General features: G+C 38.8%; 1 protein-coding gene across 8 annotated transcripts in view; it reads left to right on the top strand.

The window, feature by feature from the left end:
• Positions 1-17,072, top strand: part of LPP (LIM domain containing preferred translocation partner in lipoma) — a 665,849-nt gene that overhangs the window by 292,521 nt on the left and 356,256 nt on the right. For all 8 annotated transcript variants that reach the window (XM_087439870.1, XM_087439863.1, XM_087439871.1 and 5 more), the window contains one exon: positions 1,924-2,036. In XM_087439870.1, the coding sequence (XP_087295996.1) occupies positions 1,924-2,036 (113 nt within the window). The remainder of the gene's footprint in view (positions 1-1,923; positions 2,037-17,072) is intronic.

Below are 17,072 nucleotides of genomic sequence, written 5' to 3'. Positions count from 1 at the left end.
TGAATCAGGAGCTCTGGGGTGAGATCCAGCAATCTATGTTAAAGAGACCTTCCAGAGATCCTGATGAACTCTAAAGTTTGAGAACCATCAGCACAGAAAGTTGTTGTAGGAATAAGAGGTATCCTATGAAAAATCTTAGTACAGTGCCTGGTGCATAGTGAGGGTCCAAAAAGCAGAGTACTCTAAAGACAGTGTGTTTGACTGCTTTGTAGTCTGAATATGGCTGGGAGCTACATTTGACAACTGTTAGTTACTCTTCTAGTTCTACTAACGGCAAATATGTAAGGCAAATGGAGCACAAGTGAACCATCTTAAAGGTGTACCAGAACAACCAATCCAACTCACCATCCTTGCACTGTGCCATTTAGACTCGTCTTTTTCTGAAGACCTGAGTTGTGATGTTTTGGTATTGTCCAAAAGCAACTCATTGAGTGACAAAGACTCCTGCCCTACCACTAAGTGTTGAACAGCTGAAATGCAAGGCAAAGCTACTTATCCGTAAATAGAAGATAACATTTTCCCAACACGTCTAAAATATTATTTTTAAAAGGAAAAGAACAAATAGAGAAAAGTTTTTAAAAATTGGAAATTTCCTTTTCCTAATAAAATTTCTTGCAGAGAGCATTTAAAAAGATTCCATACCATGAACCCATAGGACTCTTGGATATATGTCTACACCTCAAGTCTTAGAGATTAGGTGTACTCTTCCAACAACTCTAACTTCAGTGTGCTCGTCTTGTTGGTCAGCGATGTTGGGGTTTCTTGATATCCTAAACTCTCATTACTTCCTGCCTGGATTGTATATAAATTTCCAAATCAGATGTTTCTTATTCCAGTTTCTCCTAATCTGTCCTGCATGTCCTTTTAGATTAGTTTTTAGTAAATCATATTAAACCAAGTGTTCCCTTCTCAGAAATGCTTGATGGATCCCCACTGCACGCTTATAAAATTCAAACTCTTTGCTACATGTGCAATATGCTTAAAAGCTGATTTTTATCACTGCTCTGATTTTTATTACCCACTAGTATTATTTTACATTCCTATGGTTATGCTATATTGTAACTTGCTCTTTATTCTGTCGGCCCTGAACTTTTTGATCTATGCTTTTATTCTCTCGTCTCTCTGCCTAGAGTGGACTTGCTCTCTACATTGTAATGTTCAGGGCCATTTAAATGCTCCAATGACGCCTTCCTTGTTCCTCTATCTGGACATACGCCTTCCTTTATCTTAAGTTTCAGAAGAGTTTGTCCATCTTAATAAATTGCGTCTTATATTATCCTTACTTATGTACACTTTTTTTCCCTCCTCTTCCTGATTGAAACTTTATTGAGGGCAAGCACCGAGTCTTATACACCTCATTTAATCCACCACCCCAAGCACCTTCCTTGTTCTAGCTAAATGTACCTGACCCCTCTAGACTAGCTTTTATGTCACTTCTAAATAAAATCTGGTCCTCATTCTTCTTAAAGTTAATGCTGCTATTTAAACTGAGGAGAAGTAAGATAGGGAATGATTGCTATACTAGACAAAAAATTGTGTTGAAGCCAATTACAAAGCACTAAAATGCCAGCAAATATGTGTTTTTTAAGAGTACTGTAATGTTGGGGCCGGCCGGGGGGCGCAAGTGGTTGGGTGCGCACCCTCCGCTGTGGTGGCCCAGGGTTCGCCGGTTTGGATCCCGGGCGTGCATCGACACACCACTTGTCAAGCCATGCTGTGGCGGCGTCCCATATAAAGTAGAGGAAGATGGGCACAGATGTTAGCTCAGGGCCAGTCTTCCCCAGAAAAAAGAGGACGATTGGCATCAGATGTTAGCTCAGGGCTGATATTCCTCACACACACACACACACACACACACACACACACAAGAGTACTGTAATGGTGCGTCCATATTAACCTCATGTGTGTATTTCCTCTCTATAGGTGATTTTCTCCCACCTCCACCTCCACCTCTAGAGGATCCCAGTACTCTTCCATCTGGCTCTGGAAACTTCCCTCCTCCACCACCGCTTGATGAAGGTGCTTTCAGGGCACAGGTAAGATCTGTGGTTGAAGTCATGTTTAGAAGCCATGCTAGGAAGCTCATGAATTCTGCGCTTGTTTCTGTAGTGGATAAATGTTTATCCAGAGCCTAAAGAAAGCTTTACAACTCACAAAGAGCTAAGGTACCTTAATGCAAAATACTCAACTCAAGCTTCTCAGAGTTCTGCTGGCTTGCTTCTGAAGCCCTAGAAATCCTTTTACCTACTAATTTTGTTTTGAAACTCAAATCTATTTTTTAGGAATGCCATTTGAGAAGTCCATATTTTCTTGTTATCCTGGGGACACACAAACATGCTTTCTTATTGCCTTTTTTCTCTATCCACACACATTGTATTCTATATGAGTAAGGCTGATATTTTCAGGCTCTGGTTGGTCACTGTGGGTCCTAACTGGTCAGCAATATCTTTCTAACAAAAACAACAACAAACATCCTTAGCCTTTTCTCTTCTGAGTGAGGTCAAGGATGCACATTATAGTACGTTTTGGTTATACACAACTATTGTGCTCCCGAGAATGTTGATTACAAAGTAAGTCAGGGCTAGAGTCAGAAGCAACATTAGAAGTAGTTCTCAGCCTGTGATCCTATAGGGGCACTGGTGACCAGCTGTCACCATTTAGGCAGCTAAATGCCATTCATATCAGGAAGGAAAACTAAATCACAAAGTCATAGAATTATTGATATTGGAGTGAAAATGTTACTATAGATATGTTGAGAAAAAAATTAGTCCTTATCTTTTAGAGAAAAATCATAAATATTTGTGGAGGAAATGGAATGGTGTCTGGTATTTGCTTCAAAATAATAAACATAGGGAGCTCCTGAGTGAGATGATAGGTGAAAAAAGATTGTTATGAGTTGATAATTGTTGGGTGCATGGAGGGTTATTCTATTGTTTGGTCTACCTTTATATATGTTTAAAACTTCCCTATATAATAAATTTTAAAGAGAAAAAGCCATAGAAAATAACTACTGAAATGGTTCAGTCCATTGTCTGCCTTTCTTTCTCCTAAATTTCAGGTTGGGAAAGACAAAGGAAGAAATGATTCATTCATTCAACAAATATTCTGTGTGCCTGTATACACACCCTTATAGCACAGGAATTCTATGGCAAAAAGCCAGACGGGGTTCTGCCCTCATGAAACTTACATGTTAGTGAAAGTAGTGGAAGTAAACAAAATATATACATTATGAAGTACATTAGAATGAGACCAGTGTTCTGGGTGGGGGAAAAGGGAAGAGGATATGGCCTACTTGGGGTGGGCGTGGTCAAGAAGGCCTCACTGAGAAGGTGACCCCTAAGCAAAGACTTGGAGGAGGAGAGGAGGGATTAAACCATGTGGATTTCTTAGGGAGTATGTTTTCATATAGTAGATCGTAAGTAATAGAAGAAGCTTTTTATATTATCGATCAGTTGACATTAGCAAGTTCCAGTTATAACCAGTGAGCTCCAATTCAGTTTGGAGACTCGATCTTTTAAAGGTTATTAAAAGTTTTATGTCTTAGATATATATGTCCCAAAGTTCCTACATTTTATCTTGTGGTAAGGTAGTAAAATCAAAGATCAGATGCCAGTAATGGACAGGAGTCCTACAAAGTTTATTTTATGCAACAGATAGATCCTTTAGCAAATAAATATAACATGGTCGATTTTCCTTATTTTTAGTCATTTTTTATTAACAATGGAAAAAAGTTTGCCTTTTGTATATCTTTACTCTTATTTTGTTGGGGGTAGTTCTTTGCATATTATTTAATTTACACAGTTAAAAACTTCACTTAGTTCATTTGCTCTCTTGGGTTTTTAGAGAAACTATTTTGTTGCATTTAAAATCTTTAATTCCAAAAGTTTGTTTGATCTTGTGATAGAAGACTTGTGTTTGAATACTAATTGAGTAATAATTCTAGTTATGTGGTCTTGAGCAGGTCACACTAAGTCCTACTTTCCTCATAATTAAAAATAAGGTAACTATATCTACCTCTAATAATTAAATGAAATACATATGGATTTGAAATTGCTAAAGTATCATGGCAATACAGATATTTTGATGTTATAATTATTACTATATAAAAATAACAACGGCAGGAATAATAATAAGGCTTTGCCAAAGGGTTTCATTGAGAAAAATTCAACATGGGGCTTTCATAAGATTGCAAAAAGTCTTTTTCTTTATAGACCTTGTCCTGATAGCTATACTGAAACCATGGCTTTGTTTTTGAAATGGAAGGAAATAAACAAAAAGCCTGTTGCCATGTTGGCTTATGTTCTCTGCAAAACAGAAGGAGGAAGGATAAAAAATGAAATAGAGTTTGCCAAATCGAAAAGGACAAATCTGGTAGGAGAGGCGTGTTATTAGTGAATATATGGAAGATTGTTGGCAAGTTTAAGAGAAAACAGGGATGCCCTTCCCTTGGGGGCAGTGACATGATGTGATAGTGGCTTGGCCCTGCTCTCACCATGTTTGCACCACCTTTAGATATAAGCTTTAATGGAGCCCAAAGTAATATAATCATGGAGAAAATTTTGCACTTTTTCCTCTCATCCATGGTGAAAGCTCATGTTGCCAAGTCCAAATTATAGTTGGTAAATGTGTGTTTTTATGAAGAAGTCTGTTTATGTTTCCAGCCAAATTTTCAGGCCATAGCCAAAAGAACGTCTCCCAAGTATGACTATAAGAATTATAAGATTTTCAGCGCTGGAAGGGAACTTAGAGATTATTCAGTGCGACTCTGGCGCCAGGCATCTAGTTATAACCTTTTCAAGTACTTGCTAAGTGAATTAACTCTCTCTCTTTGCAAATGGGGAAACTGAGACCCAAGAAGGTATGGATCCTGTAGTTGCTGACAGAGCTCTTACTGAATTTGAGAAATCTCAACTCTTGGATTTGTCCTTCTTCCCACTGTACCAAATAGGCTGTGCACATGGTTTTGCTTTATTTCTCTACCAGCTTGTAAGGCTCAGAGGTTCAGATGAGGGGGTTGCATGCTTTTATTTGAAAAGACCAGGAGTTTTGCTTGGCTTTCTGAAGTTTTGATATATGCTGTACAATTTTTTTTTTTTTTAACAAAAGGCAAATATTTACTGTCAAGAATTCGCATTTTGAGAATCTCATTTTATTGGGAAAAAATGAATCTTGGAAAACAAATGAGGGCTTTATCTTTTTTTTTGTTTTCTGTCAGGATCAGTTTGACGTCAGTGCCTGTGAGGTTTAGAGTGACCACTGAGCAGTCACTTCATTCATTCCTTTTTCTTCATTCATTTATTATAAATTGAATGCTTTCTATAAGTCAGGCACATGTACTAGGGATTATAGCCTTAGAGCTCGGCATCGTGGGTCTAGTGCCCTGAGTTTCAACCTTGGGACTTTTAGCTTTGTTCTGATGTGATGCTACAGTTGGTAATTTTTTCCTATTTCAGCCAGCTAATGGGAAGGTATATAGCACTGCTTAAAGCAGTTTCAAAGGGGGCGAATGTCTCATAAAATTTCAGATTTGCAAGGGAATTAGAGATGATAACTCAAGCCCCTTTCTTTTGTTTAAATCTTCTGATTTTTTTCAATTTAACAAAATATTTATAGGTGACTATAATAGGTGAGGCAATGTTGAAGAATAAGGAGATGGATCAGATACAGTACCCCCAAATCAAGTTTTGGAGGTGCATACATACTCAGCTTTTAAATTAAGGTATTTCATGGTAAATTATGCCCTAGTCATCATGCTGTGATCATAAGCACAATCTAAGTTCTATGTTATGGTAGAGTTGGGGGCAGGATAAATTAACTATGACTGGGGAGCAATAGAACTGAAATTTCGATGGCTGGGTAGGACCTTAATTTTCAGATGGCGGAATGAATTTTTCAGCAGTAAAGTAATTACAGAGGAAGGAAAGCATAAAGTAGGTGTGGTAGGCCTGCATTTCCAGAAAGGCTGTGGAATTTGCCCTTTATTCTGAAACCATTGACAATTTATTGCAATTGTTTGCTATTATTTTAAATAGAAGGGTGGCATCCCCAGATCTGTTATTGGATGCCAAGTGGTGCTTTTAACACACCAGAAGGCAAAAATATGTCACACTTGTGGGAAACCCTATGCAAACAGCTCTGAGTTGTCTGGTAGACTTCCTTGAGCTCCACAGAGACGTATCTGCTGATACCTGATAGCTTTGAGTTTAGGTGCCCGATATTTAGCTTCCTCTTTTCATGACATCTTTGCTTGACTTTTCTTCATGACTGCCCGATGGTATCTCCTAACTCTGCCTCTGTCTCTGTGCCCCAGTTCTGTGGCTTGCTTTTACTTGCCAACTATCCAGTGATTATACACTTTTACTTTCCATCTCTCCTTTTCCACTCATTCAGGCAGGATGGTCTCATTTGCTACTGTAACTCCAGTCCCTCCACTTCAGAGAACAGACCATTTGTGCATCGCTGGTTACTGCAAATGTTAACAACTTCTTTCTCTTATTGAACTGAAATTTGTCCCTTTATGATTTACTCACAGTGATTTTCTTCCTACCCTCTTAGAAAATGATGCACATTCGCAGGAACTGTCAGGCTGGGAGAGAGAGAGGTTTTGTCCGCCTCAAGGAGTTGATCAATAAAGCTACTGAAAGAGGTGACTTTGCTGAGGAGAGAGTGAGAACAGTGTAACGGTATGCACTGAACTCGGGGAAATGCCCAGAGTTAGTTGAAAAGAGAAGGAAGAAGAGAAACTTCTGAAATCATTTATGGTCTTGTCTTAAAGTCAGTCTCCAAAAGTTTGCAGGCCAACTCATTTCTATTCTTGTGAAAACATTCAAAGCTCATATATTTGTCTGGTGAATGGTGGATTATAGTCATTTATCCACTTACCCATTTCATGTATTTTATTTATGAATAATAATTGTAAAGTCTACTTCAGTTTTAGCTGAACTGGCACTAGAATCTGTGTCTTACGACTCTTAGTCTAGTACCATCATGGTCTCTGGGATGGAACGACAGAATTTTACTTGTAGTCATGGAGAACTCAGGCCCACAGCCATGGCCATGTTCATTCATGAACTCACAGAAATAGGCAGCAGGACTTGCTTTATATGGTTTGGACATATGCTATCATAGAGGGCATCCCCTCTGCTGCCCAGTAGTGGGGTGAGGAAGGAGGAGGCTGGGTAAAAGAAGGTAAAACCAGGCTACAAAGTTTAAGAGTAGAGGTAGCGTGCAATATTGCCAGAGCAAAACCAAATTGTTCAGCAAAGCTTTAATCCACTCTGAAGTGCTTGTCCTTTCTGTGCAGTGAGAATACAAGAATATCTCGATCCATGAAAACATACCCAAGGGGAGATTGAGATGCTTATTTCTTCCTGGCCCTTCTTCTTCCTTTGGGCCTTGGGTTAGCGAGCCCGAGTTGATGTGTAGGGTTGTCTGTGACCCTGGCTACAGCAGTGCCAGCAGCAGCTCGCTTCGCGATTGCCTCCTCCTCTTACAGTCTGCATTTGTAGGTCAGTGCATGTTTAGCAGGCTGGTGGGTTCTTAGGCATGTCGCTGCCTCTGGTCAATGTGACTTTCTAGAAGCAAATGTTAAAGTTTTTCTGTTTGTCTTTCGCTCTGAATCATCCTCTGATTAGTTATTCAAATGAGAAAAGAGAGATATTTTTGGTGTCTAGACTTATAAAAACTTCTTTGAAAGTAGCAGGTCTAGACCGATAGGGAGTGTTCTAATGTTTCATTTAGCGATTTGAACATTTTTCATGGAATGTCATAGTTTCTCTTTCTTATTTTTTAAGAATCTATTTAAAGAGGTAAACCTTTTCCCTGGGATCAATAGTGGAGTATGTGCACACACGTACTGCTTCACCCTTATCAACTCAATTACCACTGCTGCCACCACCTTGAAATAATCTCGGACACACGCATGCTGTCTGCAGTGAGAGATTAGTTAATTGCTGGACAAGAAAAGTCTTATGGGAAATTGGTTGTGGTCAGTTCTGCTCTATGTTGGGATAACCAATGAGGTTAGGTTTGCTTTGGCTCTTGAGTTTCTTTATAGGGAGTAATTTACAATATTTGCATATTTCAGAAAATTTCCTTTGCCCAAAGTTAAGTAAAACCGTAGCTGGTTCTTTCTGAGTCAGTGGAAGTTTTTATCCCATTTTGTCTCTCCCATCAAGAATCTTAGTGGTTTCTTCAAAGCTGAAATATATTTATTTTTTCTATGTCTAAAAAGTAATGCATGTTTTTTCTAGTAATGTAAATAAATCAAACAATGTAGAGTAAAAATTTTGGAACATGTTTCTCTATCAAGGAAATATTATGATATGCATATAAACCCAACCCCAATATATACACTGTATGAAGTTTGAGCACTCTCCTCCTGCTTCATCAAAGTGTTATTAAAAGAATTTGGAGTATGTGTTGTAATATTTTAAACTTTATAACATCTGTTTTACAAGAATCGTTTCTCACATTAAATTGTACCACCCCATTATCAATAAACTATAACTTTTACTTGTTTATTGTACTGCTTCTTGTTTGATAATTTTTTTTATTGAATTCATCATCCTGATTCTTTTCTTTTTCTTTTTTCTGACATAGCACTTTATCAAGTAATTTATTTTGGAAAGGCTGGATGGATGATATATTTCCTGAGTCTTTGTATATCTGAAAATTGCTTATTTTTGCCTTCATAGTTAAGTTTGGTTGCAAGTAGAATTCTAGCCCCCCCCCCCCCTTTTTTTTGGCCAAGGAAGATTTGCCCTGAGCTAACATCCGTGCCAGTCTTCCTGTGCTTTTTAGTATGTGGGCCACCAGCACAGCATGGCCGCTAACAGAGTGGTGTAGGTCCGTGCCTGGGAACCAGACCCGGGCCACCGAAGCAGAGCATGCTTAACTTAACCACTAGGCCACCAAGGCTGGCCTAGGGCTCAAATTTTTTTACCTCAGTATTCAACAAAGATTTTGATACTATTGTTTAGTATCATTTAGCATTTAGTGTTGTAGATGAGAAATCTGATGCCAGTCTAATTCTTTTTCCCATGGAGTAACTTTTTCTTGTTTGACCTGTCAGCTTTATTTGTGGGATTCAGCAATTTTACTAGACTATGTCTAGATACAGGTGCTCTCACCCTCACCCCAATATTTCTACTCAGCATTCAGTGAATCTGTGTGATCTGAGGAGTCACGTTTTTATTTAGCTAAGGGGGATTTTCTTATGTTATTGGGAAAAAGCATTTTAGTTTTTCATTTGCCTTTCTCTTCCTTATGGAACTCCTATTTTATGGTTTGGGATTTGTTCTTCATCCTTCGCATTGGTATTCTTTTTAAATCATTCTACCATATGAAAGCAACCCTATTGCTTGCTTCCCTTCTTTATTTTCAATTTTTGTGGTGATAGTCTGCTCTTGACTTATAAATCCTATATCCAGCTAAATTTGGGGGGAAATGTGGTTGTAGTGGTTCTGGATCTGCTGTTCTGGTAGACCTAGCTGGCTTGTGCTCCAAACTTTATCTCTTATCTAGATCAGGGATATATAGTCCTTTAAATAGCATGGCGGCCGTAGGGTGGGTATCTGCATCCAGCCTTCACCCTGTGTATGCAATTAGGGGAGGCAGGCCAGGGAAAGAGTTTCCCTTAGATACACAGAGCAAAAGCAGACCAGCAAGCTTTACCCCAGTTCTCAAGGCTACTTATTAGTTGTGAGGATCCATGGGCAGATAGGAAAACCCCTATTTCACATGCCCTACATCTATGCCAAATGAGGCAGCAGTGGGCCGTGGACAGCCCTTCTGTGGGGTGGTCTCTGGTTGGCTCTCCAGCCTTTTCAGTTTCCTCCCTCACTATTTCCCCATCCATATCTCTCAATGACTGTGTCACCAAGAGTGACTGTGTCACCACGAGTGTCAGGGAATGTAGCAAAGTACTTTTTATGAGAAAGGATGAACTCATTGAGTGAGTGCACTGCTGTTTTGACATTCTATAGTCCAAACATCTTTTTCCGAGAGGCTCCCCCAACTGCTCACCCTTTGTGTTGTGGCAGCTTGAAGTCAGCTCAGGTTTTGCAATCTTTTGCTATTTATCTTAAGCTCACTCTCCTGCCCTTGAGTGCTCCACCATAGAAAAGCTGTCCCTGTTTGCATCCTCTAAGCCAGTAAAGCTTAGGGACAACATTGTATGATGGCTAACACTGTTAAGTGCTGGACCAGACTTCCCGGGTTCACATCTGGCGCCCCACTCACCAGCTGCATGACTATGGCCATGTTATTTAACCTTTCCATGCCCTAGTTTGCTCATCTGTAAAATGGGCATAATTATTGTATTATTGTAGTGTATTATTGACCTCCTTGGGTTGCTGTGAGGTTTTGAAGAAATAATGCACATAGAGAATATTTTATGTGCCTTAGAAAATATTTACTGGTGATGCCAATACTGTTGGGCCATGCTGGGCTAGCTGGTCTCTGTGCTGAGTTCTGGCACAGTTATCACTGTCTTTTGGTTTGCAACATACCTCCCCAAGGTTCACCAATGAACCCATCCCTTGCTCATATATGCTTGGGAATTTTAAGTCCTTTTGCTAAAGAAATATTCCCACAAACTCTCTTTGGAGAATGAGTGATTGAATTAAATAATCTTTTCGATCTCTTACAGCTCTAAAATTCAATACCTTGGTAATAAAATATCGCCTCTTTATAACCTCATAGTGATTTACCAACTGCAAAATACTTTATATTATCTTATTTGATTTTCACAAATAAGAACAGTGCAAATATAATTTAACAAAAAAAAAATTAAGGCCCGAAGAGTCGAGGTAACTTGTTTAAATCTCGAAACAAGCGTCATGGAAGCAGAGATTTATTTTCAAATGGACAAAAACAAAAACAAAATGCATTTTGGGCACTTGTAAGCCTCTTGGCTTAGTATCAATTCCCTTACAAATAAGAGAAGGCAGATCATTTTAAATTCTAAAAAAGCAGCCAAAGTCATCAACAATATGTGTTCGTGGCTGGTGGCCAGGGGCCACCAAGAGAGCTTTCTCTCTAATTCTTTAGTGGAAATAAGCATGTCTTCCATCCCAGCCTCCAGCATATTCTCTGACAATCCCCTCACAGATTGTACCATGTTCTTCTTATCCATGGATTTGGTAAGGAAGTCCTGCTGTGCTCACAAATCCTTCAGTTCCTTTGTAATTTACATAATCCACTCAACGTGGGCACAAAACAATTTGATCTGAAAGAATGGGTAAAAGAGGGAATAGAGGATGCCAAGACCAAAAACCTAGAGCATTAACTCATATTTTATTTTTGAAACTCTAATGTTTTTGAGAGATTTTCTGTGTATAGGTGATTTTGCTGGATCCACTCAAAAGTCAGGTATTTACGAACTCCCTACAAAATATATTATTGCATGTAATACTTATACCAACCTTTGAGAGGTTAAGCTATTATTGTCATCATTATTTTATTATTAGCTTTCGTGAGTTTGACCTGTCCAAAGCTCCTACCCCATAAACTCCAAAATTGACTTTGAGATTTTTTTTTTGTAGAAGAATTTTATATATTTTATCTCACTTGAGCCTTTAAAAAACTTATGGAAAGGGAAGGGTAGGAATAATTCTCCATCTTGTGCTAGTGAATTGACTGAGGCTCAGAGAGGTTAAATAATATTCCAGATTTCCATGGTAGGAATCGACCCAGGCAGGAATCAAACCCTACAGTTTTCTGAGTCATGCTAGTCCATTTCTCTCTCTTTTGCCATCACTGCTTTATTATTACTCTTCCTTTATATTCTTTTTTAATGGAGGACACAAAACACCAATTGTCATGTTTTTCTCCAAATAGTCTCGTTATTGGGAAGCTCTTGCTCTTGTGAGTTCTGTTGTCGAATTCTCTATTGCAATATTGTCTTCAGCTTCTTTTATTTTTTCCTAATTGTCTGTATCTTTATGGATTGGAAGAATGTACTTTCACATTAAAATATAGGAAAGGTGTTTATAGACCTTTAAAATGGAATTATTTCCATAATTTTTTGTTTGTTTTTAAATTTATTTTACCAATAAACTTTAATGAAGATATCAATTTGTAATTACTATCGAAAACAAGTAAAATTGGTGGTACCTCGTAGAAAAAATGTTGCTATGGCAGTCTTTTAAAAGGTGGATGGGGTTAACACAAGACAGAGAGGATTCACATTTTAAGAAATATAATTTTAGTGTTATTTTTGGAAGTAATGGATTTGGTTTATGAGAGCTCCCCATCCCCTCAAAAAAAGAAAGAAAGGGAGAGAGAGACATAGGAGGAACTCAGAAATTTCCTTCTTTCCCCATAGTTTGTCTCATCCCCTTTAGTCTCATTCCCAGACTCACTTAAAGTCTGTGTCTGCCTGAAATTTATACAATGTTATAAACCAATGTTACTGCAATAAACAAAAAATTAAAAAAAAAAAAAAAGGTCTGTGTCTGTCCTACAGCCACCTTCTGTTTTGAACTGTAGACGATACATTGAGATGACAGATCTTAATCATCCCTAAGAGCCAGATCTCAGTTTCTTCAGTCATAGAGCTAGTATGATAATCCTATTTCTCTTATCTTCTGGGTTTTTTTGATGATCAGTTGAAAATAACCCATTTGATAGCACTTTCTAAATCAGTAACTAAAGGATTTACCTTAAAAATAATTGTTTCGAAATATTATTTCAACATCCTTGAGCTTTAATTCTTTCCATTAGAAATTATATCACCCCCATATTTAGAATAATAAATAATTACATGGCCTTTAAATGGTGTATTTGATGGTATGGTGTATATTGGAAAGAGAGTGACAAACTATCCCCTGCCCAGAGATTTATGGAATCAAGCCATAGCTTACTAAGTGCATTTCAGAGTCAGGGTCCTGACTTCATAGAGTACCTGGCTGGCTCAGACTTATGTATTCCATGAAGAGATGGTCAAACAATTGAATAAAAAATACGGCAACCAGAAGAGTATTTCACAGTGCACGTTCAGGAGACTTTATCATTTTTATCACCATTTTACATCGAGCTATTTTGTAAGTTGAAATGTGCTTAGAGGATTGTTTTCATTTCCTTTTGGCTCATTGAGAGTCATATAAGTGTCACTTTAGTAATTTTCTTCTGATACTGTGGGGATAGAAACCAGTTTTGGGCCATGGCAACTACAGAGAAGTAGTTTAATAGTTACAGATTCATTGAATGAGACTCTTTCTCCTCCCCTCCCTTCCCTGCTCTACCATGTTTCTCTCTGTAAACTGGGATTTAAGCCCCGGTCCTAACATGAACTTAACTCATTTCACCTCTACTGAAATGGTCTTGTATGTGTTTGCCACCTCCTCTGATTCCCCAATGACTGATATTTTTCTGACATCTTCTTCTACCTCTTTCAGGCAGGTAACACTCTTGATGATTTGAACTTCCTCACTTCCTCCTTCGATTTTCACTACACAGAACTTCCTTGGTTCCTCTGCTATATCTGTGACTATTCATTTTCTCTCTCCCTTACCAAATCCCCCTTCTTTCTTTTTCCTGACCCTAAATTTAGGTGCCCACTCAGTGTTCTCCCTTTTGACCTTCTGTTTTCCCTCAGAAGTCACAACTCTAACAGAGTCAACTTCGATATCTGTTTATTTAATGTCTTGAACTGGTTATGACTCTTGGCACTGTGTTTTTATTTGACACCTGCTGTGCCATTTAGCCATAGGATCTTTCCACAGGGAAAACCTTCTGTCTCTTCACATTCGATATGTCCCAAATTGAATTCATCTTCCTCCCCCAAGGCTTCTGTTCTGTTAGAGAGGTACAACCATATCTTCTAGTCTTCCAGATTTTAAACTCTGTGGTCATTATTGATATGTCTTGCTTTTTTTAATATATCTATCACCAGCATCTAATATATTTTGGTTTAAAAATGACCCTCAAGTTTGCTTTAGTCTCTTCATTTTCCCATTCATTGTCCTAGCTCATTCTTTCTCCATATCACAATAGACTCATTGCTTTGATTCTTTTTTTTTTTTTTTTTTTTTTTTCCCATTCTAGATGCATATCCCCAACCAATTCGTCTTCAGAAAGTATTATTTTCTTCCTATGGCTTTTTATTGCCTGCCACATTAAATTTTCTCTCTTGGTTGATTTTCAAAGTACTCCATGACCTACCTCACCCTTTAAAGCATCCCTTATCTCTCACTGTGCTCTTTACAGTCTTTGCTCTTGTGAGGCTGATATCCTCATTGTCAGCTTCCCATGCTGAGTTAATTTTCCTTGTGTCTTTCCTGCTGCCTGAAGCATCCTCCTCTCTCAGCTGATCAGAAATCCTTCCCATTTTTAAAAGCCTAACTCAGATCCCACTTTCTTCCTCATAACCTCTGACACCACCAGCTCAACCCAATCTCTCCCTTCTCTGCATCCTGACTCTGTTGACTGTGTAGTGTGGTGTAGTGACATGAGCCTAGGGTTTAGTGCCAGGAAGCCCTGCTCTATTGCTTACCAGTTGCATTATCCATCTTCACATGCAAAATGGGAATGATAACTTAGATAGTTATTTTGAGGATTAATTAAGATAAAGAATATAGAGTATCCAGTAGTATCTGGGTTGTAGTAAAGGCTACAATGAATCAGTTAATGGAAAAATCAGTTAATTATGTTTCATTTTTCTGCTACTTAATATATACCTTTTTGTGGACTGATGTCATTATATCATATACCTCCAAACTATATATCATAAAGCCAGAATCAAAGTATGACAAGGGGGGAGACCTGTAGATATCACTTAATGTCACAAATCATAGAGCCTCAGATTTGAAAGGATCATGATCCAGTCCATCTTTCTTGCAATGTGGAATCGAGGTACTCACCTTTCTTAAGTGAGTTGCCCAAAGTGACACAGTTAGTAGGAGAGCTGGCTCCAACTCCAGCTAGAGATTTCTGGACTCATACGCCTGGACTCTTTCTATTATCCTCCTGTTCATTCCCCTTTTAGAAACTATCTGAAGGCTAAATTACAACTCATATTCCTATATCACCCATAGTCTTTATATCCTTGAGGGATATTTGGTTGATATCTGTGGATTGATTGATTGATTCATTCTTTGACTAGGTAGTAGGAATTCTCTGGAAACATCCACGAAGTATGTACTATAGATGGGCTTATCACCCTTTTCTGATGCTTTTGATGCTGTTGTAAACATACAAAAGGTTCACCATGTACCACTTCTGTGCACTGACTCAGGGTGGTAAGGAAAGGAAATGGGAGAGGAAGTTATATACATCTTGAGCAAATCAAGCTTTTCTATTTTTAGTCCTTGCTACTGTTTGGAAAGTACAGCTCCTGTTCATGGCAGTCTGGCATGTGTTTCCTTAGTGCCATTTCAAAAGGGGAAAAATAAATATGGGAATTTTTTGTAGTGAAAATAGTTACTCAGTGAAATCACATAAGTTCCTTCTTTTTCTCTTGATGAAACCTCAAACCCACTAGGCACAGATTCCTCAACCTCAACTATGCATGTCGAAGGCTCATGCAGACTGGGAGACTGGAGTCAGCAAAGCCTAGAACAGCAAGATGTGCCCTTGTTCCTGAGAGGGACATGGCAAGGAAGGCGGGGGAGGGAATGGTGACACTCCTTCTTGATAAGTGGATGGCTTGGCCAGCTACCAGATTGTTGCCCCCTAGAGAAAATTGAACCTGAACTACACAGATAGAGAGGCATACCGCATTGTAGCCCTTTGCTTAAGATGTTCCTTCTGCCTGCGTGTCTCTCTTTCTACTGTCTGTCTTTGGTAAAAGTTTCCCTGAATGTCTTACAGCCACTCCCTCAATTCGAATAAATGAATTACTTCTCTGTAGTAGTTTTGATGACAGTTTTGGGATTTTCTCAATCTGAGGCTGTATTAGTTATCATTAGGAAACAGTGAAGACCTTTATGAAGGAGAATAAAATTTCCTGATCTCTGTGCAGATGGATTTCTACCATATAGCAGGACTTCACTGGTCAGAAGTGGCGATGGTAGAATGGCTTGGAGTTGACTGCAGGAGTCTAGTGAGGCAGAAGAAGCCCTGAGCTGGAGCGACGGCCATGACCATGGCAAAGGGGAGCTAGGGTCCAGAGCAATTTGGAAAGAGGGGGCTACAGGAAATGGAGGAGTCCAGGATGCTTTGCAGGATCCTGACTTTCTTCAGGGGAGAGGTGTTTTCTTCCTATCCTAGTGTTTGCCAAATAGAAAGATCTTCTGAAAAATCAGAACTCTGAGGCAAGGGTGATGTGAACTTTACCAGAGGAAATGTTGACATCACTGAGCAAAGATTGTCCCTCATTAATGAGAGAGACTATACAGTCTCCAGACATAAACAGCTCTGCCTAGATAAAATTGTGGCAGTAGGGTGAGAATAATACATTGCTATAATTAATGCTAATTTGTGGATATTGCTGTATTGTTGTCATTGTTTTTTAATTGAATATGTATTAAGCTCCAACAGGGTGCTATGAATAATGCCAACTTATAGTTGATTTATCAGAACACTCAGAAGACTTTGTAAACAGCAATAAATGGAAACTGACAGCACCCCTTTGAGGTGGTAAACGTTGTTGCCATTTCTATAGACGAGGCGAAGTGAAGTAGATTGTGTTTGCTCTGTTGGCACTGTGGGTGAGGACAGAGAAATGTCCAACGAGAGAGAAGTATTTTCCCTGTCCCCGGGAATTGGGTTAGAATACGTTAGAAAACATTTCTCCTTAAATGCGTTCAGAGTTGTGGGATTTTAATTAAATTGTTCCAGTTATTGTTGGTGCTTGCATTAGTACCGGGCCACCAAATTCTAGACCAGCAGATTTCAAATTTAGTGTGGAAAAGAATTCGGGGAGGGATGAAGGGCTTGTTAAATGCAGATTACTAAGCCCTGCTCCCAAAGATTCAGCTTTAGTAAATCTGGGAAAGAGACTAAATTTTCCCTTTAATGGGCATCTGAGGTGCTTCTGTCCTCAGAGGAGGCTCAACTTCCCTTCGAAACCTCGGCCTTTTCCTTCTTATGGGACCTGTCTTGAGCCACCAAAATGTAGCCTCACCCTG

Source organism: Ceratotherium simum, chromosome 15, assembly GCF_057802395.1.
Source record: "Ceratotherium simum simum isolate JZ-2026a chromosome 15, ASM5780239v1, whole genome shotgun sequence".
Classification (NCBI taxonomy): Eukaryota; Metazoa; Chordata; class Mammalia; order Perissodactyla; family Rhinocerotidae; genus Ceratotherium; species Ceratotherium simum.
This window is presented reverse-complemented; position numbering and strand designations above follow the sequence as displayed.